General features: G+C 61.4%; 1 protein-coding gene across 11 annotated transcripts in view; it reads left to right on the top strand.

Moving 5' to 3' along the window:
* PACS2 (phosphofurin acidic cluster sorting protein 2) overlaps positions 1-25,727 on the top strand; it is a 55,053-nt gene that overhangs the window by 15,435 nt on the left and 13,891 nt on the right. For 9 of the 11 annotated variants that reach the window (XR_008299761.1, XM_053225067.1, XM_053225060.1 and 6 more), the window contains exons 2-11: positions 13,426-13,513; positions 15,777-15,866; positions 16,921-17,046; positions 18,200-18,362; positions 18,883-18,956; positions 19,146-19,226; positions 20,327-20,386; positions 22,762-22,919; positions 24,398-24,488; positions 24,778-24,852. Coding sequence is in view for 10 of the 11 variants with exons in the window: in XM_053225067.1 (XP_053081042.1) it covers positions 13,426-13,513; positions 15,777-15,866; positions 16,921-17,046; positions 18,200-18,362; positions 18,883-18,956; positions 19,146-19,226; positions 20,327-20,386; positions 22,762-22,919; positions 24,398-24,488; positions 24,778-24,852 (1,006 nt within the window). In the remaining variant the exon portion in view is untranslated. The remainder of the gene's footprint in view (positions 1-13,425; positions 13,514-15,776; positions 15,867-16,920; positions 17,047-18,199; positions 18,363-18,882; positions 18,957-19,145; positions 19,227-20,326; positions 20,387-22,761; positions 22,920-24,397; positions 24,489-24,777; positions 24,853-25,727) is intronic. The other 2 variants (XM_053225062.1, XM_027066794.2) reach the window with 1 other exon arrangement.

Raw genomic sequence — 25,727 nt, forward strand, 5'->3', positions numbered from 1 at the left:
GAGCAGAGTTACCACGTGGCCCAGCAAACCGATCTTTCCTGAGAGGGGCAGGGACTCCAGCCGAAGCCCGCCCAGCAGTCCGTCACGGGCGTCAGCCGCCACCTGGGGCAGGGTGGTGGTCCCCCCGACGGTGCTGGGAGGGCAGTGCTGTCTCACGCTTGGTCACAAGCCAGCGCCACTCACCTCACTCACCTCGTCCCTGGCATCTCATGTCCCCCGTCATCCCGGGCCGCAGGACACCACGGTCACGCGGCCTCCCTCGCGGCGTATCACTAGGATTGTCCTGTTACGGCCGGCCACAGTTGTTGACCCCTTCCTGTGCCTGGTTTGTAAGTTCACCCTTATCCCGGCTGTGTGTGGAGAGGAGAAGCATGTGCGTGTGGGGGTCAGGACTGCCCGAGGATTCAGGGGGTCTCAGAGCGCGCCCCCCTCGGATAAGGGGGGACTCCTCCGAATGTTCACGGCACTACTCACAGTTGCCAGAAGGCGTGGACGACCCGCGCCATCGGTGGATGGTGCACAAACAAGACGTGCAGAGAGGGTTATCCTGCCCACGGAGGAATGTGGATGCAGCACGGACGAGTCTGCAAAAGGCTCTCGGTGGAGAACCAGGCGCTGTGGCCGCCTGTTGTGTGGTTCCCTTTCTGTGAACCGTCCCAGCAGGGGGACCCTCAGGGGAGAGCAGACTGCTGGCCGCCAGGGGCTGGGGGAGGCCATGGGGGTGACGGCCGAGGGGCAGGGCTTTTTCTGCAGGCTGACGAGAATGTTCTGGAATTGGAGGCGGCGGCTGCTCAACGCTCTCCATGTACTAAGTGCCACGACTCAAACACTTTAAAACGGTGATTCTGAGAGTGATTCTAAGACACGGGGCTCGGGTGGTCATAGATTCGAGACCAGCAGCAGGTGAGCCCGTGTGACGCGTGGTCTGCCTGGACCCCGGCTGCCAGCGGGGGTGGGGGAGCCAGGCTCACGGCTCAGGAGCGGTGGCGGGCGGTGGGCTGCGGCGTGTGGCAGACGGGCGGGCGTGTGGACGTCTCGGGGGACAGCCCGCCACTCCTGGGGGCCGCTCACTGGGGGCTGAGGGTCTTCTGCCCTGACTCATTTCACAAATCTGAGGTGCACACGGGAGGTGTCCCTCGCGGTGGGGGGCGAGAAGTACGAACTGCTGTGCCCTCGGGGCTCCGGGCAGCAAGGGGTGAGCAGAGCCCCGGAAGGTTCTGGAGCCTGAGGTCATTGGGGTCGTGGGTCTGCGCTTCTGTGGGTCGCCTCTTCGTGGCCATCGCCCCCGTTCTGTGGGCTGTTTGTCTCTTTGTTGTGCTTCTGTGAGAGGCTTTGTTCCCGGGACTTTGGCCCTTTGTGTGCTAGCAGCTGTCTGCCCGCATCCGTGGTCCATCTCTGACCTCTCTGTGCTGGCGTCCGCATTTCCCGTCTCAGGAAGAGTTGGGGTCTTGCGCCTTCCTCCACGCGGCTTGGTGTCCCTGGCTCTCGTCTTCCTGGGCGAGGACCAGCCTGCGTGCGCGGGGTGCTGGGGCCAGTCCGGACGGTGGGAAGCGAACGTTTCCCAGCCCCGAGGGCCCTTGGTGAGGGGAGAAGAGGCAGTGACACGGCGGCAGGGCCCTGGTCGCCTCCCGGGGCGGGGGGTGGGGTGGCGGGGGTCACAAGGCGGCTGAGCGCAGGCCGGCTCGGATCCTGGGCCGGCGGTGCCAGAAGTCTCAGTCGACGCTGCCGTCGGGCCCGCCCAGAGGCCGGACGGGGGCAGGCACCAGGCTCTGGCAGCGAGGCATCTCCATACCAGCGGGCACCAGCAGGACCGCCCGGGGCCATGGGGCAGATGCAGAGGAGGACAGAACGGAGGGCATCCAGGAGATGGAGAGAGGCAGGGGCAGGAGGCCTGGGCTTCACCCCTGGGTGGTCTGGAGGACACAGGCCACACATTGGAGAGAGGCTGCATTTTGGGAACTTTCCATCTTAGCGGGAAGGGTACAGAAGACCAGAGTGGGCACAGGTGCTGGTGTGCCCCCTCCTGAGGCCCGGCAGAGCCAAGGAGGGCTGGAGCCTCAGGAGGAGCCCTGGGAGGAGGACCAGGGCCACCGGGTCAACCAGTAGTGGGAGGGTGGAGCCGAGGCACAGACGCCCAGGGCAGAGGCTGGAGCCTGGTGGCCTCCTGGTCCCTGCTCTAGATTCTAGCAGCCACCGGCCTCCAGGCCCAGCAGAGCAAGGGAGAGTGGGTGGGCGGGGGCCAGAACTCAACAGTGGCACACGCCTGCATCTGTGAAATGGGGATGGGAGGGTCTGGTGAAAGAACATTCCAGAACATTCTGCCATGGCTGCCGGAAGTCCATGGCAGACACAGAAGGCTCAGCACGAGGGGCCAGACGAAGCTGAGAAGAACTGGAGACTGGAGCTGAAACAGGTGGAAACAGACAAAAAAAAAAAAAAACTGGAGGCCCCTTGCAGGAGCCCCGGTACCCCAGGAGCAGGCACAGCCTGTGGAGAAGACGGGGGTCTTGGCGCTCCTCCCGGCAGGATCCGTCATCTGGGCCCCTCCCCCGGCCATGCAGGCGCCGAGCTGCGGGCAGGGCCCAGGTGGGGACGCGGCCCCTGACATGTTGGCCCCTCCGCTCTGAGGGGTCAGTGTGTTCTCCACGCACTGTCTGCCCAGAGTCTGCAACCAGTGAGTGAGCGGGTGAGCGAGCGAGCGAGCGAGCGAGTGTGGCACATGGGTGTCCCCACTCTCTGGACGGGCCTGGGGGTCACGTGGCGTTGTGGAGCCCTGTTTGTGGGAGAACCCTGCTGGCGAAAGTTTTTGACCGAACCTTAAAAACCAGAACCCCGTGCCCTGTTGGCGGAACGTGATTGCTGTAGCCTGGGGGTCACAGGAGGGGTGCTGAGCACAGAGCCCCCAGCAGCCGCGCTCCCGGCTGGGTGTCCCGAAGGAACTGGAAACAGCATGATGATGCACAGTAGCTGGGCCACGGAAGCGGCCCGTGTCCATCACGGGGTGAGTGAATAAACCAGCCTTAGAGACGGAGGAGATTCTGGCCCTGCTCACACGTGGGTGAGCTGCGAGGGCACTGCACTGAGGGACAAGCCAGTCCTAGAGGACACAGATTCCACTCCTGCGAGGTCCCTAGAGGAGTCGGGTCCATACGGACACAGAGCAGGACAGAGGGGGGTGGTGGTGAGCGTTGAACGGGAACAGAGTTTCAGGTTGGGGACGATGGAAAGTTCTAGAGACGGACGGTGGTGATGGATGTGTGACAGTGAGAACGTGCTTAATGCCTCCCAACTGCACAACTAAAAATGGTAAATTTTATGTTACGTATGTTTTACTTCAATAAAGGGAACTGGACATTGCCAAACTGTCCCCCAAAATAATGCTGTAGCGATTAACGCTCACAGAGGGAGGGGTCAGGACTTGAAACCGTGGTGTCGACCAGCTCTGACCCTCAGTGTCCGGCTGGACTCAGCTGGAGACCCAGAGGGGAGCCCACGAGACACGTGACACGTCTGCCTGCAGACTGAGGTGTGGTCTCCAAAGCCCCAGGCCAACCAGACCCCCCACAGGTGGGGACGGACCTTCCTCTGTCCCTTGACCTCCTGGAGCCCGAGGGACCCCCGTGGTGCCCCACTCAGACCCCACCTTTGGAGAACTGTCCCCACGCAGCTCCTTGTGAGTAATTTGGTTAGTGGCACACACACCTCCTAGGCCACTGCATCTGCACGGGCTCCTGTCTCTGGTTTGTGTCACACGTGAGGATGTGTGGGGGGGGGGGGGTCCCTCTTCCCTGTGCTGCTCCCAGCTCTGTCTCCCCCCCTCGGGGCTTTTCCTCCAGCTTGGAATTGAGGTCCTGGGGGGCGGGGGTGCAGGTGCTGGCCCAGCAATGGGGAGCAGTGGGGCCAGCGCGTGGGTCCCAAAGATCAGGACTGGGGGAGGGGCGGGTGGGCGTCCTCCCAGCCACCACAAGACGCTCTCCGGTGGAGGTGGAAAGGCCTTGCAGGCCTCGCGTGTATAAAATTTCTGCAAAATCAGGTTTCTGTGACGTTTCTGTAATTTCACTTATTCTGCAACTCACTGACACCAGGGGGCCTCGGGATCTTGTCCCCCACCTCGTGTCACCGCCCTGAGGGAACGGTGTTGGCCCCTGTCACCTGCCCTCCCCAGGGCACCTTCCCTGACCGCAGGGCAGAGCGCCTGACCCTGCCCCCCCCCCCCCGGCCATGCGTGTTCTGGCCTGTGGGGCCATGTTGAGAGGCCCAGGGGGAGGCCCCTGCACCCCACTCTCGCTTTCACAGGGTGCTCTGCTCCCCGCCCTGGCCTCCCTGCCAGCCTTCTGTCCCGGGGTCCCATGGCTCAGTTCACACTCACCTCGATCCCGCACTTGACTTGGTCCCCGTCCTCCAGGTCCTGTGCCCTTGCCAGTACAGGTCACCTCGAGTGGTCGTGGCCCACCCCCCCCCCCCCGAGTCCCCTCTCCTGTGCAACCATCTCGCTTCCACCCTTGCCCCCAACTGCTGTCCCCTCTCACCTGCCGGTACCTTCCTCTTCCAGACACTGGCCCTCACGACCCAGGTGTCCATCCTCCGCCCGGCACCCAGGCCGGCCCTTCTGTTCGTGGCCTGGGCGTGGGGGGGCTCCCTGCGGCAGCCAGGAGGCCTGCCCTCCTTCCAGGGGCTCCGTCCTGTTGACCCCCTGACCCCCCATGAAGACCACTGACCGTAGAACACTCAGAAGCCGTAGCGCCCGGAGCTGGTGCAGAGACAGAGGCCCGGGGGCAGGGGGCCTGGTGCCTGCTCCAGCCCGATTACAGCCTGGCCCAGGCGTCCAGTTGTCCCGGGTCAGGGGAGCCTCTGCCGACTGCCTTGGCTGGCTGCCCTGTGGGTGGGCTCTTCCCTCACGGCGGGAACCAGAGACCCTGAGGAGCGAAGTGTGTGTTCAGGGCCTCGTACGCAGAGACACGGACTCCCCCTTGCCAGGAGCACGGGCGTCTCACGTTAACCGCCCCCCGCACACACACACCTAGGATGACCTTACCCGGGGCCAGGCCGGCTGCCTTGGAGAGAGAGGAGGAAACCGTTGTTGGGCGCACACCCACGCTTGAACAAACGCAAGGAGGTCCCCGGGAGGTCCACTTGCATGAGGGAGGCCCCAGGGCCGGGCTGGAGCCGGGGAGGGGGCCGGGGATGGCTGGTGGGCCCCAGCGGCACGTCCGTGGTGGGGTCGCAGGAAACAGGGGCCGCCCTCCCCAACCCCTCGCGGAGGTGGTGCGCGTGGGATGGTGGAGTCCAGAACCCCGTGTTGCTGCCCCCACGCCAGCGTCACTCCTGAGCACTGACACCCCCACTCGGAGTGCAGATGTTGGGGACCTAGTGAGCGTCCCGTCACGGGCATGTGGAGAACAGCGTGAGTCTAAGACAGACAGAAAAATGGAGGTCGCAAAGAGCCAGCGCCATGAGATAGAAACAATGGTGACTTCACGAAGCCGGAGGCCCACTGAGGGGAAAGGCCGAGAACGTGGCCAGCCTTTGGCAAAAGGGGGGAAGAGTCGGAGAACGCACATACAGACGTGGTGGGGAGGAGCTGGCAGGGAAACGTCAGGAGTGCGGCAGGCAACGCCGATTAATACGAAACCTGAGAGGGCAGTTGGTGAGATTATGACTGAGAAACTGACTTCGTGAAAGAGAAAACGTGAATTAACTACAATTTAGTCAAGTTGCGTTAAAACCTCCTGTTCCCTAAACAGCATCGGATGGTTTTATTGGTGAATTTCACCAACTCTTTAGGAAATAAGTCCTGTCTCCTACAAAGTGCTGCAGAGACTGGAAAGGCGTCCACTTTATAAGGGCAGTAGGACCCTGAAAACAGGAGTTCTGTAATGTTGATTGGTCCAAGATCAGCGTCCAGGGTCCGTGTCGAAATGCCTGCAGTAACAGCTGGAAAATAAAAAAAGCAGCGTTAGTCACGAGAACAAGGGGTGTCTGTCTAGGAATCAAGTGGACGCGGGCCTTGAAGGCACGTGGCACTTGCCCCAGGACAGGAAGCACCTGGGTGAGGGGTGCACAGACTCCACTGCCCAGACAGAAGTCAGCACACGAGGACCCAGGCAGGGAAAGACCCCTGCGAGCTAAGCCTACAGTTTACGTGGAACAGACCGGTGGCTTCAGGCAAGAGTGAAGGGTGTCCGCGTTGGCGGCATACCTTCCTTCCTCAGCAGATGGGTGTTTGTTTAAATAGGCTGTACTAATTAATACTGTGAATTTGGCGCAAGTACAGACGGATGAGCGCAGAATCACCCTTGGGACCACGGCAGGCTTCGGAGAGGGCCCCGGGCGTCCGTAAGGACAGGACGAGCCCTTGAACTAGGGGACCGCCGTCTCTGCACACACAGCACGGCCCGGGGCGCCCGAATGCCCTGGGCGTCAAAGCAGGAGGAGCGGTTGGGAGGAGGGGGCCGGGCTCAAAGAACAGAGCGCGAGAGTGCGCCCCGAGGCCTGAACCATGAGACACGTTTATTATGTAAGCACGCGGGAAACACCTTCGCGTGACCGCCTGCAGCCAGGAGATGGTATCTGCCGTGAATGCCTCCAGAGTAGATGAGTCCTGGGCGGTAAGAAGACGCCGCACGAGAGGGATGGGCGGAGGGCACGGGCGGGCTGCAGGCCGTGCTCGTGGCCATGGGCACCTCCCGGCAGCAAGCGCAAGGGGGAAACACAGACCCAGACGGAAAGACTGCTGCTTCGGGGTGTTGGTGAGCGTCCCGAGCCGCACTGCCTCCCCCTCGAATCACACGTTGAATCCCTAACTCCAGAAGCACCTCGGGGGCGAGTGTGGTCGGAGCCTTGCAGAGGTGGTAAGTTGAGACGGTGAGACCGTTCGTCAGGACGTTTGGGAAACACGAGGCCGTTAGGCGGGTCCTAGCGCAGCACAGCCACGGACACGTGTGCAAAGGGAGGGGGTGTGAGGGCCACCGCCCGCGAGCCGAGGACAGAGGCCTGGGACGGACCCTTGTCCCAGGTGCGGTCCTGCCGGCGTCCTGGTCTTGGACTTCCCGCCTCTGGAAGCCGCCTGGGTCCTGGTGGCCGTCCCGGGCCCCCGAGTGTGTGTGCGGGTCAGCACCCCCCTGGGCCAGTAGGATGCACGTTAGTCCCGTAACCTGGGAGCCCTGGGCAGAGCCTGGACCACGCAGCCCCCTGCATGTGGCTGCCCCTCGGAGCACGTGTGGACCAGAGCGTGTTGTGTGTCTGCAGGCACCCGGAGAGGGTGGACAGGCCACGTACTCGCGTGGTACGGGAGCGCGCGTTTATCAGGTGGTCCAGCGCTGCCGCAGTCCGAGAGCAACCAGGTGTGGGGTGGAGAGGACACGTCACAGACACATAGGCCGTGTGACGTGCGCCGTGCCACCTCAGAAACCATGCCCTGCCGCGTGTGTGTGTGTGTGTGTGTGTGTGTGTGCGTGTGTGGTGACAACAGTGTGCCTGGCAGTCTGGCACCATCGGGCAACCAGAAACTGAGCCTCCCCACCCCCACCCCCCACCTGGGGTAGCCCCGCAGGTGTTTGTGGTCCAGGGACAGCACGTCGCGTCCATGTCTGGGTCAGGGTGGCTGCCTGGGCCCGGACACCGCGGCCTGGAGAAGGAACGAGCAAGGGGGGAGCCACACGTCATCCCTGCTCAGGTTCCACCACCTGGCTGTCCAGGGGCCTCACCCGGCTGCCTGCCAGGCAGGACTGTGGCCTCTGGGGGGGCCAGTTGGGGGACGGCTGGCCGACTCCTGGAAGGAGACCCCCCCCCCCCATGGTGGCTCCCACAAAGGGGAAGGAGGGCGGGGCGGGGAGGCACACGGCGGGCACACGGCGGGTGTCTGTGGTTCTGGCCGCGATCTCTTTAAAAAGATCTGAAGTCAACGCAGAGAGGTTATTGATTTCCGGCGTGGGATGGGTGTTAGTGATGTCACTGCGGTGCTTCTGGAAGCCCCACGCTTCTGTGTCTCAGAAAGCCAGACAGCGCTCCTCCGGGGTTGGCTGTGCAGTGGGCTTTCCAGTCCCGAGCAGACGGCATCCCAGAGGGAGGAGAGGGCAGGCGGGGGGCCGGTGTCCCTCGGATGGGATGCCGGGTTTTCGCCCGTTGGGGGCGTGGTGGGCGTACTGACAGCGCGGCCTCCTTTTCTGTTACTGCTGAGGCTGCTACGTTGCAGGGCGTCTGACACAGTAACAGCCCCAGCTTAGTGATGAATCATCGTTGGTGGGGTGTTTTCAGCGGATTTGCTCATGATTTCCTTGCGGGCCTGGTGTTGTGCAATGAATCTCGTCCTTGGCTATAATCTATAACCCAGCCCTCGGGCCTTTCTCTCCGAACCCATCTTGTATAAAAACAAGAAATGTTTCTTCCATCTGGCTCAGTGTCTGTATGCAAATGACTCCTTGTATGCTTTTCATGTTGCTTGCACAAGTCGCATCAGCTCAAACGTATCTTAGAATTTAAAAAAAAAAGAAAGAAAGGAAAAAGAGGGAAATCCAAATGGCTTGTGATTGTCCTGCCCATCCGGAAGGCGTAACTCTGGAAGCAAGCCGGTCAGCGGCAGTGTGGACGGACCCTCTGCACGGCCGCGAGTTGCCTGCAGAGGCTTCGAGAAGAGACACCCTTCCCTTCCCACAGAAAGCCCGAGGCTCTGTTCGTGGCCTCTCGAGGGGTCCCTGTGACGAGGACACGTCAGAGTGGGGTGCCACTGTACTCCCCAGACACAGTCGTCTCTGTCCCAGCTGTGGAAAGCAGATGCTGGGCCCACCCCGGCCCCTGCCCAGTCTAACCAGTTGTCTAGAAACAGGCGTCGTGAAAAGCCCCGAGGAGCTCGAGACCCAAAGAGGGGCTGTGTGGGCATTTCAGATAACTCGTTTATTCGCAGCAGGACCCAGATAAGGCCTCCCTTGGGTCTTGCGGCATCTTTTAATTTTTGAAAACTTACTGTTTACAACTTAGAGTGAAGCTCAGCCTACCGCCGTGTTTGTCCACAGCTTTGAGGTCCCTGTTACCCCCTCAACCGGACTCAGGACACTGGACAGTCCACCCAGAACCACCCCTGCAGCAGGGGTGGGGCAGGGACCTTGTTGGTTTTCATTTCCATCTTTTCATGGGCTGCTTTACTGTCTGTATGTCTTTTTTGCTGAAGCGTCTGCACATCTTTTGCCTGTTTTTTAATTGGATTCTTTATTTTCCTACTGTTGAGTTTTGAGGGTTCTTTATATATGGTGGATTAAACCCTTGGTCAGATATGCAATGTGCAAGGATTTTCTGCCAGTCCTAGCCCTTTGCCATTCTTCACAAGGTTTTGGTGGAGTCTAGCACAGTGCACTTCCTGTGTCTGTCCTGTACCTCCCTGCCTCTGCCCTGCGAGCAGCGTGCAAGTCCCTGCGGATCTGGACAGCCCTCACCTTCCTCGGTTCTCCTCTTCAGAGTCCTTTCTTTTTTGTTAAATGTTTGTTTATTTTTGAGAAAGAGAGAGAGAGAGAGAGAGGGAGGGAGAGGGAGACACAGAATCCGAAGCAGGCTCCAGGTTCTGAGCTGCCAGCACAGAGCTGGACCCAGGGCTCAAAGTCAAGAACCTCAAGATCGTGACCCGAGCCGAAGTTGGATACCCAACCGACGGAGCCACCCAGGAGCCCCTAGAGTTCTTTTGATTCCCCTAGTTCCTTTGCCATTCTGCGTGAACTTAAAAGCCAGCTTACTGGTAGCTACCAAAGAGTGGTGCTGGGATTTCAGGGTGCTAAGCCTGCAGGTCTAGTCTGGGGAACACTGATGCCCCATGCAGTGGCTCAGGTCCACTTGCTGAACCCTTGGCTGGCCCCTTTCATTAGCTGGCACGTCCCACACTGGTCTTGTTACGTTCGGGTGTTTCCTTTTTGTTTTTGGAGTTCCTACAAATGGCAGTTTTAGGAAACTGACTTTCAGTTGTTCATTGCCAATATGTAGAAATGGGACTATTTATCTGTTGAACTTGTGTCATATGATCTTGCTAGTGAGCTCATTAGTTTGGGGGCTTCCACATTTTCCCACATTCCTTGGGCTATTCTGCATAAACTATTGTGTTATGCAAACAAGAGCTGTGTTTTTCCTTTTCTTGCCTTGTTGCATAGGCAGGCCTTCAGCTCTGTGCTGTGCTGCAGGGGACAGCCTACGCCCGGTGAGGGGGAGGCCTGCCTCTCCGTCTCAGGTGCTGGCCCGTCCTGCCGCCAGCACGACATTGGCCACTCAGCATGTTCCCGTCTGCCCCTAGTTCGCCAAGAGTTTTGATCACAAATGGGATTGAATTTTGTCAATTTTTAAAATTCAGTTGAGGAGATTTTATGGTTTTTCTTATTTAGCCTGTTGACGGGGTTAATTAATTACACTGATTGGTTATGAATGTTGATAAGCCTTGCCTTCCTGGAACAGACCCAGGTAGTCGTGACATGTTGTACTCATTTCTTTCCATACATGATGAGTTCAGTGTGCTAATATTTTGTTGAAGATCTTTACGTCTGTGTTCATAAAGGAATAATGGTTTATAGGTTTCTTTTTTTGTATGTTTTTGTCTGGTGTTGGTATCAGGGTAATTGCTGACCTCATAAAATGAGTTGAGAAGTATTCCTTCCTCTTCTCTTTTCTGGAAGATACTACATGCAATTGGTGTTGTTTCATCTTTTGGTGTCTGGTTAAATCCACCTGGAGTTTTCTTTTTCAGGTGGTGTTTTGCTCTTCAGTTTCTCTAATGGATTAGGCTGTTGGGATGATCTGTTCGTGGTCCGCGGCAGTTTGTAGGTTCGGGGTCGCACACTGTTACGTATTGTTACGTCGTGTGCAAGCCCCCAGACTTCCCGCTGTCTACCGGGGTCCTTGTCCCTGACACCCTGTGGCCTTCTTTCATTTCTGGTATTGGTGGTTCTGTCCTCTTTTTTCTTTGTTAGGCTAGGGGTTTTATCAGTTCCGTTGCTCTTCCCAAAGAACCAGCTTTTCGTTTTGTTTTATCCTTTACTCTATATTTTATTTCCGTATTGTTTTTCTATCTTCCATTTCTTGTTACTGCTTTTGTCTCCTTACTTCCTTGCCCGCTTGCTCTGGGTTCTGTTGGCTCCTTTCCCAAGATCTTGAGGTGGAGCCCAGCCTGGGCACTTGAGGCCTTTCTCACTGCCCAGTGTGAGCGAGCACAGGAGTGGCTGTAGCTGCCTCCCAGGGGTCTCCGCTCCCATCTCACTCACGACCCCCACAAGGTACTTCTGGTCTCCTCTGAGCTTTCCTCCTGGGTCCGAGCGCTGCCTGCTGTCCCCAGTGGTTGGCGTTTCCAGCCACCTGTCTACTGTTGATTTCTTTTTGTCTGTTTGGGTTTTTTCTTTTGGTTTTAAGTAGACTCCACGGCCAACGTGGGGCTCGAACTCACCACCTTGAGATCAAGAGTCTCATGCTCCACCGACCAAGGAGGCCAGGTGCCCCTTTACTATTGATTTCTAGCTGAGTCTGTTGGTCAGAGAACACACTTTACGTGACTTCTGTTCTTTAAAGATGAAGCAATACCAGTTGTACGCGACGTCTTGGCAGTCTGTTTCCTGCAGACTCAGAGCTGCCGGCCGGGCAGAGCAGGCTGGGCTTCCCCAGGGCGCACGCGCGTCCGGGGCCGTCAGGGACACATCGCAGCCTGGAGCCCTCCTGCTGCCCAGTCACCTACCTCGCTGCCGGGGGAGGCCCTCACGTCGGTCTCCTGGCCCCTGTGGGCTCAGTGGAGTGCAGTGCCGTCACCATCATCCGCCACGTGGCCCTGAGTGCCGCGTTGTGACAGGCTGGCGTTCGGCCCGGGATGGGAATGGGTGGCGTGTGCCGGTCTTAGCTTATCAGAGACGTGACTGCCGTTGAGAGGAGAGTTTACTGTCCTTCACCAGCCCCTGGAAACAGGAGGCAGCAGGTCCTGGGGGCTGACCCTGGGTGCTTAGGGCAGAGGGACATTAGGTTGGGGTTGAGGGTTGGTTAAGGAGGGGTTCAGAGTATGGGCTGTGGATTCAGGGGAGATGGAAGCGGTTCTGGCCAGGAGTTGGCCCCGTAATTAAAGGATGTCAGCTAGATAAATACAGAATCTAATGAAACACACAACAGCAGGGTCCTTCTTCATTTCATGCCCACAATGGCAGTGGGGTCTCAGCTCCATGTCCAGGACCATGGTGGCTATCTCTGCCCCGTGGGTGGTTGGCAAGTGCTCAGGGAGCCCACAGAACTTTCCAAGGCCACACCGTTGACCACACGCAGGCCTATATCCAGACCTGAACCTACCTGCCTCGCCCGGTCGCTGCCTGCTGTCCAGATGTAGAAATGTGAGCAGGAAGAGTCTCCGAAGTCAGCAGATGGCCGCACCGTCATCCTGGCCACAGCTGCACCTGTCCTGCCTCTTGGGGTTAGACGCATGCTTCGGGGACTGAGTGACGACTCAGCTGGGCACGGACAGAGTGCCTTTCCCAAATAGGGTCCGTGGGGTTCCGGCACAGGTGTCTGGGACTTGGCCCGGCTCCCTGAACTGTGTGGCCGGCTGCGGCAGCCCTGGCTGGTGGCGCTCCTGGGTGTGGTGCTGTCGTGTCAGCAGCCCACTGGCCTCCGGGCGGGAAACCGGGCAGGGGCTTCAGGGAGCTGTGGAGAGAGGTCCCGCTGAGTTCCGTGATGCCCACCCCACCCCCACCCCCGCCCGCGCCCCTCCCCGCAGCCCCGCTCCCCTGCCTGGACCCCCTGGTCGGGTTGTTCTGGGCAGGCCCCAATGCCTCCCGGGAGGAAAGGCTGCGTGGACGGGGTCCTGTAATGTCAGGTGGGCGAGGCACACGCCGCAGCAACAGCAGAAGAAAGGGACCCCACTGACGGCGGGGCACAGTGCGGGGGGGGGGGGGGGGGTGCCCCCAGGCCACCCGGGCCCCGCCCTCGCGCCCCCCCCCTTCCCAATCCCCTGCTCTGGGGGTGGGAGGGTGAGTGGGGAAAGGGAGGGTTCCGGAAGCTCAGGGAAGCCCAGGGCGGAGGCCGGCAGGAGGCCTGGGGCGAGGGCGGGGTCGAGACGAGGGGGCGGGGCCGGGTGGGGGGGCCTGCGGAGGCTGGAAGCTGGGACTGCAGGTGGGCGGCCGGTACCTGGGGGGGGGGGGGCTTCCCTGGTCTGCGCCCCCTTCCCAGGCTGCCCTGCCCCCAGACGTGCATCGAGCGCCCCCACAAGCAGGAGACCCGCCCCCTGCGACCCTCCGGAGCGAGGGGATGCCCAGTGGCACCCACCACCTGCAGGGAGCCTTGAGGGTGGCCCTGGGCCTAGCTGAGTTCCCTGGGGAGATGCGAGGGCCACATCTGGGGCTGGGGCTGCCCAGGGCAGGCCTTCCTAGGGCTCCAGGGGCTGTGGGAGGGCGCTGGCCCTGCTGAGCAGCCCTTTGGCCCCTGCAGGTTGTGCAGCCTGACCTTGAAGAAGCTGGTGGTATTCACGGAGCTGGAGAAGGAGCTGGTCTCGGTGGTGATTGCCGTCAAGATGCAGGTGAGGGCAGTCCACCCAGGGTGCCTGTGCCGTCCAGGAGATGGGGGCACGGCCACACCGCCAGCTCTCTGCCCCAGGTGCTTGACCTGGAGGAGGGTCCTAGCGCTCTGGCACGGTTGGACCCCACACAACCAGGGTGCAGTCCTGTCCGCCTGAAGGGCTGGCGGCTGGGGAGTGTGGAGGGACGCGAGCGTGTGTGTGCAGGTCACTTGCACAAGGGCCTCCCCAGAACAGAATTGTGCCACACACACCCTCACATGTGCGCCCAGTGCCCGCTGGCCCTTCTCTGCCAACCTCTGACCCGGGGCTGGTCTAGCTGTGCCCGCCTCTCGTCCTCAGGCCCCTCTCTGTCCCTCTGATCCTCACGGGATCTTGCCTTGAAAGAAATCGCTCTTCCAGGAGGACCTGACCTGGGCCCCCACCCTGGGGGGCAGCGACCCTCAGCACTGCCTTCACCCAGCCTCCAGCCGCCCTGAAGGAGGTGCCATGTGTGCTTCCTTGACCCCTTCAGGGACACCAGTTCCTCGTCCACTCCCGAGTCAGGAGGGCTCTCAGCCCCGTGCTGCTCATATGGTGCCTCCCGTGGCCCTTTGCGGACGTGTCCCCCCTACGGATGGGGTCTGCCCTGTAGGCACCTCCCTCCCCCAGTGGCCGTGCTCACAGGCAGCTGTGTGTGCTGGCTCCTCCTTCGAGTGGCCCCCTCAGCTGTGCCTGTCCTGTTAGGGCCCCAGACCGTCAGATGCCCCACGGGACGGAGTGCCTGCTGCACCCCCGTCCCAGGCTGCTAGAGCCCACATTCACGGACCCCGTGAGCTCAGGCGACAGGGGTGCTGGTCCGCGTGCCCACAGCTCCGTGTGGGCTGGGAGCAGCCAATGCCATGTGGTCCACAGGCCGTCCACCCGGACCCACAGCTGTGCCCAGGACCCCTCCCTCTCCATCACTCCCGTCAGCTCACACGTCTGTTGTTTTTGTCCTGGACCCACACCCGCTGCTGCCCTCAGCTGCTTCTCTGCACCCTCGTCTTGGCCAGATGCCACAGGGGCCCCTTTCCCCTGTAGCCGCAGTTCCCTTTTGTGGCTCTGAACCCACCTGCCCTTGGTGCCCCGCAGACGTGGGGCCACACCATGTCCGTCCCGTGGCTTCCTGCAATCAGCATTCAGCCTCCCGGTCTGTCCATGTTGGGACAGCTGTTTAAAAAAATTTTGGCGGGGGAGGGGGGCACCTGGGTGGCTCAGTCAGTTGAGCATCTGACTTCAGCTCAGGTCATGGTCTCCCGGTTCATGGGTTAGAGCCCCATGTCAGGCTCTGCGCTGACATTTCAGAGCCTGGAGCCTGCTTTAGATTCTGTGTCTCCCTCTCTCTCTGCTCTTCCCCTACTCATGCTCTGTCTCTGTCTCTCTCTCAAACATAAATAAGCATTTAAAAATAAATGAACTGTTAAAAAATTAAAGAAAACAATTTTTTTAATGTTTATTTGAGAGAGGGGGAGGGGGGAAGCACAGAATCCAAAGCAGGCTCCAGGCTCCAAGCTGTTGGCACAGGGCCCGACATGGGGCTTGAACTCACAAACCGTGAGATCGCGACTCGAGCCGAAGTTGGTCGCTTCACCAGCTGAGCCACCAGGCGCCCCGAGGACAGTCACTTTTAAAACGGTACTGTGAGAAACATCTTTAATGCCTTTGGGGTTTATTTTGGTAGAGGACTTGAGGTAAAGACCTGTATGTTTTGTGCAAATGACTTGTTATTTTCGTACCACAGGTATTCAGTGATTAGTTTTTCCTAGTGATCTGAGAGCTCATTATACACTGAGTTTGTGTTTTGTGCATCTATCTGTGCATTTTCAGTTGTGCTTCTAGACTTCTCATCTGGTCCCAGTGGCGGCGCTGCCGTGAGTTAATTATCACACCTTGTACCGCATTTTGCTTTCTGGGGAGGCAGTCACCCCTCGGAAATGCTTGGCGTCTCACACACCTGAACAGGTGCCGTCCGTTTACCCCCTGACCCCGCTGCGGCATTTTGGTAGTCACATGAGGTGTGGCAGGGACCATTCTTGCTCAGCTACAGGAGGACTTGGAGGGTCAAGGACGTGGACGTTTTTAAGGCTCTTGACAAGTCTCCCCAACGGTGCCTTTGGGAATCCTGTGAGCTTGTGCCTTCCCCCCTCCGACCTGTGGCTTTTCATCCCGAGTGTTTTCGGGGACCCGACGTGACGTCCTTAGCCAGTTTCTCTTGTGAGTGAGAAGCTGTCCTGTTGTGTCCCAGGGCTCCAAACGGATCCTGCGGTCCCACGAGATCGTGCTGCCCCCCAGTGGACAAGTGGAGACCGACCTGGCGCTGACCTTCTCCCTGCAGGTGGGCCTGTCCTCCCCTCGGGCTCAGCCAGAGCCTTAGAAGATGCGTGTGCTTTGTTAGATCGAGCTTTCCCTCCTGTTCCTGCCGTGAAGAGAACGTAGTGAGGCCTAGACTCACCCTCCAAAGGCCGTGTGGGGGGCCCCCGGCTGGATCAGTCGGTGGAGGTTGTGCGTTCGAGCCCCACGCTGGGTGTAGAGATTCCTTAGATGAAGCAAGGAAAACGTTTTAAAAAGACTATTTTGTTCCAGTGTTTAGAACAGGTGGGGGGAACATATGGGCCCTCAGTGCTGCAAGTTCAGACCCCCGTGAAGTATGCTGGGTTTGGTGCGACCGCGGCACGGGCCCCCCCAGCGAGAGCCAGAACCCCTGCCCTGGCGCCTCCCCCCCCACCGAGGGCCGGCCTGCACAGCTGCTCTCCTGCCTTCCTGTATCTCTGGGGGGTTGTTTTGAGGGGGTGCTGCTGTCCTGTTAACACACTCGCTTTAAAGATGAATACCGTGTGGGCGTCCGCTCACGTCCCGTTGAAAACCTTCTCTCCTGGTGAGTGTGTCGCAGAGGGCTGTGGTTGAGCGAGGCCGGCGAGAACCCCGCTGGCCCCTGCCTCCCGCCGGCCCCCCGGGCCTGCCTGGCTGTGCACGTGACCCTAATTCTGACGCCACCACAGGACCTTCTGGGTTATGTGTTGAGTTTTTTCGGGGGCCAGTTTTATCAGAGAGCTGTTCACCCTCGTAAGTGCACGGCTCTGCGGTCTGGACAGCCGCGTGCAGGGGTGTGGCCTCTGCTCCTCGCACGTGAGCCCTGTTGTTGTTGCAGCCCCTGGCGTGCTCTGCACGGCAGCCTGGACCAGCACCACTCACGGGCCCACGCCCTCTGCAGTCTGCGCCGTGGGCAGCTGTGCTGGGTGGCCACCGCCCCGCTGGTTGCCCAGAGACCCTGGCAGTCTGCTCACATCTGCCAGCGGCGGCTTTTACCGTGTCCCGGACTGAGGCCCACGGTGGCCCAGCGAGGAGTGGCGGCTGGCACATAGGGCAGCCGTGACTTCCCTTCTCTGCAGTACCCTCATTTCTTGAAAAGAGAAGGCAACAAGCTCCAGATTATGCTGCAGCGGAGAAAGCGGTACAAAAACCGGACCATCTTGGGCTACAAGACGCTGGCGGCGGGCTCCATCAACATGGCCGAGGTGAGCGCGTCCCCGCTCAGCCGGCTGCCCCCCGCCCCGTGCGCCCCGACCCGACCGCCTGTGTGGCTGGGCTCTGCTGTGACGGCTGCTCTTTGGCCGAGGGTAGATCCTGGCCCGGCGTGGGTCCGTCTTTCGGCCTCCCGGAAAGAGCGTCCCTGCGGGGGCCCCCACCCCAGCTGCTCCCTCTCGGGACAGCCCCGTTCCCTTCTGCCGGCACTGCCCGAGATGCTCTGGGTCAGGGGGTGACCTGAACGTCAGGAAGCTCCCTTGGAAACAAGCGCTGTTGGTCAGAATGGAACCCGACTGCCTGATGCCACCTTGTCCTGGGGGACCTGGCGTCCCAGGTGTGGCAGGTGTGGGGCTCAGGAGCCCGGGCCTCTGGGAGCTGTGGGGAGGGCCCTGGTGTCTCTTGTGCTGTGGGGCCTCCACCGTCATGGGGTGGCGGTCCGGGCTGTCCAGGCCACTTTGGTGCCCACACAGAGCTGTGCTGGTGCCCGCCTGGGGCAGGGCAGGGCAGGGCAGGGCGCCACGTGTGAGTGGGTTGACCAGCCTGACCCCGTGCCCCTCGGCCCTTCTCATCTGGCCCGGGACGCCCATGCGGGGCTCGGACAGTGGCGGTACTGGGTTGAGGGATGGGTGTGGGGTGCAGGCTTTCACCCGGGCTGGCGCACGGGGTGCGTGGAGGCGGTGCCCCTCTCCCTGGTCTACTGGAAATTTCTCCCGACCGGAATGGCTCTAAGGACTCACCGGCCAGGTGGGCCAGCCTGGCGGGCGTTGGCTCTGCCGCACGAGACCCCCAGCCCACGCTGCTGGCCGGTCCTCCTTGGTCCCCCGCAGACACAGGCCCCTGGACTTGGGTCTCCGGGGTTGGTGGCCCACAGCCACAGCCTCACACGCTGCTCGCTGCGGCCCAGCTCCTCCCCTCTCTGACAGCCTCCAGTCCCCAGCGGCAGAGCCTAGTGCCGACCCCCCATCCCCCGCCCCGTTCTTGGCCAGTGGCCTCCCGCGGCCCCCACACCCGTGTCCCGTGCCTCCCCTTGTCAGGCTGCCCCACGGTTGTGTCTCTTGCCTGCCGCGTGCCGTTGCTCACGTGCACCCGGAGGGTGGCGCTGCCCGGTGTGCTTTCTAGCGCCCAGCCCTGCGCCGCCCCCAGGTGATGCAGCACCCTTCCGAGGGCGGCCAGGTCCTGAGCCTCTGCAGCAGCGTCAAGGAGGCCTCCGTGAAGGTGGCCGAGATCTGGATCTTCTCCCTGTCCAGCCAGCCCATTGACCACGAGGACAGTGCCATGCAGGCTGGGCCCAAGGCCAAGTCCACAGGTGTGTCTGCCTTCCCGTCCTGCCGGGTTTGAGAGGCCGGGGCGGGGGGCCGAGAGGGTTTGTGGGTTTCCCTCTGGACTGCACCCTCACGGCAACATCGTGCCTGCTCTGGGAACCTAGGCTGGGGGTCCCGTCCCCGCGCCCCGCACCCCGTGTCCCGCGCGTCCCGTCCCCGCGCCCCACAGCTGCAAGCTCAGCAGGAGGTGACAGGGTTGGCCACGATGCCTTCCGGAGTCTGGCACAGACCCTGGCGTGGCTGTTGCCACCGTCACGATGGGGCCGCTGTTCCCCTGAGGTGTGGGAGGGCACGTGGGGGAGCCAGTCAGGCACGAGATCCAGGCTGAACTGTCTGAGGCCCACGGGGGCCGCTGTGGGAGCCGGGAGGTGCGGCCCTGCCCCCACCTGGAAGTGCCCGTGGGGGCTGCGGGTGCCCAGGGCTCGGTCCTCTGGCTGCTGCCTCATTGCCGGGACACCGGTCGGAATCTCAAGGCACTCCCTGTTCCATTTGCTCGTTCCGTAGATAACTACTCTGAGGAGGAGTACGAGAGCTTCTCCTCTGAGCAGGAGGCCAGTGACGATGCCGTGCAAGGGCAGGTAACCTGGGGCCTGGCGTGCGGGACGTGCGGCCACCTGGGAGATGTGGCCTCAGGGCTCCCCGCAGCCGCCCAGCCCCCGGCAGACAGCCCTGGACCCTCCTGAGGGGCCCGCGTGCGGGAGGCACTGGGAGGGGAAGCAGAGGGGAGGAGGGCAGTCCTCCCAGCCCGGGGCTCCGTGTCTCCCCAGGACTTGGACGAGGAGGACTTCGATGTGGGCAAGCCCAAGAAGCAGCGGCGATCGATAGTAAGAACGGCGTCCATGACCAGGGTCGGTGGAAACTGGTTTTACTAACACTGGGGCAGGGTGGGGGGGTCGGGGTTGGGGGGGCCCTGGGTGGGGGTCGGGAGGTGGGGCGCCGTCCCCCTGATCTGGCTCTGCTGGCTTCCCCTGAGGCCCAGGCCACGACTCCAGGAGCCGCTGGCCATTGTTCTTTATTCTCTGGCAGGGGGTCCTAGAGCTCACCCCGGGGGGGCCCGTGGCTCCTGGCCCTGGGGGGCAGGGGAGGAGGCGGGGCAACCCCCCCCCCCCCCCAGCCCGTCCTGCTCAGGCCACTCCCAAGAGCAGAGGAACAGAGCTGGGAGGCTGTCCCCTTCCCTGAGTGAGGCCAGTCCCTTGTTTCTGTTCAGCCTCTGGGCCCGCCCAGCACAGAGGCCCTGGGGCCTGGGCAGGCCTGTAGGCGGGTGGGGGGAGCTCCAGACGGAGGTGGAGGCCCATCACAGGACGCCCACCCCGGGGAGAGCTCCCAGAGCCAAGCTGCTGCTGCATGTGGGCTGAGGCCCCCCAGCACGGTGGGTGGACACGGGGTAAAAGGCCACGGGGCACAAGCCCAGACACCTCCCCACCTCCTCTGGAGGCCCCGGCTGGGGGCACGACAGCACCTGTGTGAGCCTCTGTTTACACTGGGTGTCCGTGCAGGGGAGCGTGGCTCCCCTTGAGGGTGGCTGCCTCAGTCCATAGCCAGAGCTCGGACTCTGAGGCCCAGCGCAGCGCTGGGCACACAGGGAGCTTGGGGTCTCTGCGGAGCCCTCGCTGCCCCCCCTGCCCAGCCCGTGCCCACCCCTGGGTCCTACAGGAGGAAGGCGGTGCCGTGGCAAGGGGCCAGCCACAGGAGGCCGAGGGAAGAGCCATAGGGACGGCACACGCCCTCCCCGCGCCCCTCCTGGGTCTGTTACTAAGTCCGGCGCGGCTGTGGTTCTTAATGCTTGCGAAGGGTCAGCGCTGTTGGCGGGCGAGAGCCGCGCTCGCGGGAGCCCGTACAGACTGTGCGCCAGGCACCTCTCTCCTGCCGGCTGCCCCTGGCAGCCCGCTGTGTCCTTCGCGGGGAACCCACCCCCTTCGGTTCTGATTCTGTCCCACTTGCCTTGCAGCAACAAAACTTCAAGCAGAAGGTCGTGGCCTTGCTGCGGAGGTTTAAAGTGTCAGATGAGGTGAGTGAGATCCTGTCTGCCCCCCAGGCCCACGGTGGGGTGTCCTGATGAGGCGAGGGCTCTGGGGGCACCCGGGCCACATCCTGGCTCTGCCTCTGACCGTCCTGTGGCCCCCAGGGCTCCCATGATACCTCGGGGGTCGAGCAGCGGCTGCCTACGTGTCTCTCGAATCACAACCCAGGGAACAGACCAGGAGGGAGGCTGGACGTCATTTGGGCTGTGACCATGTGTTTCCTGTTGGTTCTAAGCCGACTGTATGTTTAGAGCAGCTTCAGGTTTGCGGAGTTGAGCAGAGACTAGCTTCTGTGGGCCCCATCGCCACACACCCGCCCCCCACCACGGACGCGCCGTGGCACCGGAGCTCCCTCTCTTAGCTGTTTGCCACCCCAAGTGTGTGGTGATGGGTTTGCTCACTTTTATAACCAGAAGAAAAATGCTTTGGTTTTACCTTCCGTGTGGGCAGAGGAAAGCTAGTCCACAGGTTCTGGATCTACCCGGGAGGGGTGGCAGGTAAGTGTCCCAGGTGTCACTGGCACACGTGGTTGTGACAGAACTGAGGGCAATGGCCACCCGTCCACACATATGAAGCTCCGGGAGGTCAGCTGCTCTCCGACGCAGGCACTGGAATCGGGTTCTCCAGATCGCTCCACAGATTCGGGAGGGTCCCTGTCAAATCCCCAGCTGCCTGTTGGTAGACCAGCTAGTCCTAAAAGTGGAAACGCAAGGGACCCAGAACAAAGAGAATAAGCGATTGTTAAAAAGAACGAAATTGAAGCAATGATGCTTTCTAATTTCAAAACTCAGGAAGAGGTATGGTAATCAAGACCGTATGATCAGCGAGACCGGAAGTGAATCCATTTAAATTTTTTTTAACATTTATTTATTTTTGAGCGAGAGAAGGACAGAGCATGAACGGGGGAGGGGCAGAGAGAGAGAGGGAGACACAGAATCCGAAGCAGGCTCCAGGCTCCGAGCTGTCAGCACAGAGCCTGACGCGGGGCTCGAACTCACAGACCAGGAGATCGTGACCTGAGCCGAAGTCGGACGCTTAACTGACTGAGCTGCCCAGGCGCCCTGAATCCTTCTATTTGTGGTCAATTGATTTCTGGCAAGGATGCCAAGACCACCCGATGGGGGGGAAATAGGCTTTTCGGCAAATAGCGATGGTACCGCTAGATTCCAAGTGCTGAAGGGTGGAGCTGGACCCTTACCTCACACCATGTACAAACACCAACTCAAAATGGACTGAAGACCTAAATATAAGAACTTACACTGTGGAAGTCTTAGGAGAAAACAGAAGAGTGGTCTTGGCGGTAGGACACAGGAGCACGGGAGCCAAAGAGAAAACCAGGGGTCAGACCCCATCAAAACATAAAACTCATGTGCTCCGAACAACCTTCCAGAAGATGAAATGGTGGCCATGAGATGGAAGGGTTTTACAAATCGTAGATCCCATAAGAGACCAGTACCCAGAAGATGGAAAACGTACAACCCCAAATACGAAGACGACACGGGTAAGAAATTAATCGTCCAGCGTAACAGCTGATCAGAGGGTCTGACGAGACGTTTTCCCCGAAGAAGATACATAAACAGCCAGCAAACCCACGAGAAGGTGCCCGGCATCACGAGGCGTCCCGGAGGCGCAAGCGAGAACCTCACCGAGCCCCACGCGACGCCCGCCGGCAGCTGCGGCTTCGAGCGGAGCAGGGAGACGCTGGCGGGGGTGTGCAGCAGGCCCTCTTCCAGGCGATTCCACCAGTGATGGCATTCTTGGCGTTTACCTACGAGAGACCCGGGCACATCCACGCAGACTCAACGGTCACAGAGGCTTCGTCTACAGTGGCAAACCCCAGAACGTCCACCCCCTGGCGGTGGCTAGACCGCGGACGGGGCGGGCGGTGGCAGGGCCTCGCTGCGGGCAGACACAGCGCGCAGACGGGTCTTACTGCGCCGCGCCGAGCGAGAGGGCCGCAGAGGGCCGCTCTCCGTGTGGCTCCACCTCCTTGACGTTCCGGAAGAGGACGAACGCGCGGGACAGAAGTCGGTTCAGTGGGTGCCTGAGGAGGAGGAGAGGGGACAGTGAGAGGCCAGGGAGGCCCTGGGGAGGGAACATCTCCCGTGTGGCTGTGGTGCTGGCCTGTGCCAGCTGTGCGCTTCTGTGTGGAAGCCTGAGTCACGGGGAGGAGTGGCCCAGCCGTGCCGGCACCCCGTGACTGGAGGCCCCCGGGGTCACCCCAGCGTCTGGCACAGCTGGACTTCTGGCACCTGCTGGACAAAGGGTGCTCGGCGGCTCTGCGTCCTTTTCCCACCTGTCCTGCCGAGGGGACCCCCACCCACCCCTCGTGCGTGCGCTCACACGTCTGACGTCATCGTAGGTCCTGGACTCAGAGCAGGACCCTGCAGAGCGTGTCCCCGAGGCAGAGGAGGACCTGGACCTTCTGTATGACACGCTGGACATGGAGAACCCCAGTGACAGTGGCCCTGACCTGGAGGATGATGACAGTGTCCTCAGCACCCCCAAACCAAAGCTCAGGTGAGCACCCCGTGGCCCCCAGGTGTGGCAGGGGGCACAGGCTGTGGCGGGGGGGTGGGGGGGGATGGGGGAGGCTGTGTTCTGGAGGGATCTCTGTGGAACCCCAGGTGAGCACTCCGTGGCCCCCCACATGTGGCAGGGGACGCAGGCTGTGGCAGGGTGGGACGGGGAGCCTGTGTTCTGGAGGGATCTCTCTGGAATGCGCTTGGGAGCATGAAGACAGGAGACCAGTTTGGAGGCCTTGCAGGGTCAGGGATGGAGGGGCAGGGGCTCTACGTGTGGAGGGTGCCCGGGGGTCTTCCTGAGGTCCCAGCTGGGCTGAGGCGACCATCACAGGAGAGGCCCTTCTGTGCAGTGGGGAGACGGGCTGCTGGGACCACAGGGCCTCCCTGTGCGCAGGGGAGGGGAGCGGGCATGTCCCCAAGGAGCAGGGCATCTGCCTGGCCGGGGCAGGGGAGGGCAGGAGTGCGTGTGGCCCGTCTTGGGGGCATCACTGTGGGGTCCGGGCAGGCTGCCAAGAGGGGGCCACGTGGCAGTCCAGAGCCCCCGTGGCCTCCTGGTTTTGTTTTTCACATGGTGGTGGATGTGTGGTTGGATGGAGACGCACACGTGGGGGGAGGGTGGGCTTTCTGTGCAGCTGCTGAGCCTCTGGTTGTCCTACTGTGGGTGCACCTGTGGCATCTGCGGGCTCTGGTTCAGGTGTCTGCCTCTGGCCTTCACCCTGGCTCCAGGGGCCCAGCTTCTTGCCTGCTGCCCACCCACCTCCCGAGGCCCCTTGGGCTTTGCCCCCGTCCACTGGGACAGGCCCTGCTCCTGTCGGCCGCTGGCTGACCCAGGCCACCTCCAGGTCACTGGCAGCTGGTGCTCACAGTTCTGGGAGTCTGCGTGGACGTCTCGGGCACTGTTTCTGCCCTCACTCCCACATTTCTCTCTCCCTGGTGGCTTTGGCACCAGACCATGTGCCCCCTGTCCACCGTATCAGCTTGAAAGGCTTCTAAGTCTCTTCGAATCTGAGTCCCCCCACCCTCTCCCCAGCTGTCTGCTGGGGACAAGGTACTTGGCCTGGTCTGCCTGGGGTTGCTAGATCCTGCTGACCCCACCGTCATTGCACTGTTGAGCCTGTGTTCCTGCCAGCTGGCTGAGGAGCCTGAGGTCCCCTGGCTGGCCTGCTGGCCCTCCAACAGAACTGCTGGGTGCAGCCCGGGTGCAGGCCAGGAGGGGGCAGGGCAGGACCAGGGATGAGGTCCTGGGCTGTGGGTGTCAGGCCAGGAGGGGGCGGGGCTCGGGGGTGAGGTCCTGGGCTGTGGGTGTCAGAGCCAGTGGAGGAGCTGATGTGGGCCGCAGGGCAACCTCTCCTGGGCTGTGGTTCCCTTGCCCCATCCCAGCCCTGTGTGGCCGCCAGACCCCAGGGCACAATGGCTGAGCCTTCAGCCTGGGGAGGGTCCTGGAGGGTGACCTGTCTCCGTCCCCATGCCCAGGCCCTACTTCGAAGGGCTGTCACACTCCAGCTCGCAGACGGAAATCGGGAGCGTCCACAGCGTCCGGAGCCACAAGGAGCCCCCGAGTCCGGTGAGCGGGGTGGGCCTTCCAGGGTTTCCCGTCTCTGATCCCTCAGGGTGTTGCTTACACACCAGTGTCAGACCAGCCCAGAGCTAACCGTGCTCTTGGGTCTGCGTGTGGCTGGAATCTCCCTGCCTGATGCCAGGTCACTGTCACGGGGTGACCTGAGCCTTCAGTCTAAGGAAGCCCTGGCCAGTCTTCCCAGGCTGCCCCCCAATCCCAGATCCCCCTGCCTGGAGGTGAGCCAGCCTCCGTGCCCATCATTAAATATGCCCTGATTCCCATCTGGTCCACACAGGCTGATGTGCCCGAGAAGACCCGGGCCCTGGGAGGCAAGCAGCCGAGCGACAGCGTCTCTGACACGGTGCCCCACGTGAGCAGGCCCAGAGCACGTTCGTTTGTGCAAGCACAGAGCCCACTAACACACTGTCTTTAGGGGTCTGAGCCCGCGGGGCAGGGCTCGACACTCAGGTCCTTACCTTACACCCCAGGGTATGGTCAGGGCCCCCTGGATTCACCCCCACCCTGGGGGATGGCCAGGGTTCCCCTGGATTTTACCCCCACCCTGGGGGATGGTCAGGGATTCCCTGGATTTTACCCCCTCCCTGGGGGATGGGTTAGGGTTCCCCTGGATTCACCCCCACCCCAGGGGATGGTCAGGGTCCCCTGGAATCACCCCCGCCCCGGGGGATGGTCAGGGCCCCCTGGATTCACCTCCACCCCGGGGGATGGTCGGGGCTCCCCTGGATTCACCCCCACGCTGGGTGATGGTTAGGGTTCCCCTGGATTCACCCCCACCCTGGGGGATGCTCAGGGATCCCCTGGATTCACCCCCATCTCAGGGGACTTTCAGGACTCTCCTGGATTTATCCCCAGGCAGAGGATCAGTCAGGGTTCCCCTGATTTGCTTCGATCCTGGGTGACAATCAGGGCCCCCTGGATTCACCTCTACCCTCAGGGCACGGTCAGGACCCCCCGGATCACTGGGGACAGTGGGTGTCCCCCTGCTTTGCTGTCAGCATAGGCACTGTGAATGCTGGGTTCTGGCCCCTGTTCTCTCATGGAGGTTCTCAAGGAAGATGTCTGGGACCAGAGGGCAGGTTTTAGGGAGATTTGGAGGAGGTTTGGTGCCGGTCTCCCCAGCAGCTGAGACCAGGAGCCCTGTGGTTGGATGTGGGGGTCAGCTCGGCTCCCCAGGCCAGCATGTCCATACCATGTGCAGAAAGTTGCGAACCCAAAAAAGGCCCA

Source organism: Acinonyx jubatus, chromosome B3 (assembly GCF_027475565.1).
Source record: "Acinonyx jubatus isolate Ajub_Pintada_27869175 chromosome B3, VMU_Ajub_asm_v1.0, whole genome shotgun sequence".
Lineage (NCBI taxonomy): Eukaryota > Metazoa > Chordata > Mammalia > Carnivora > Felidae > Acinonyx > Acinonyx jubatus.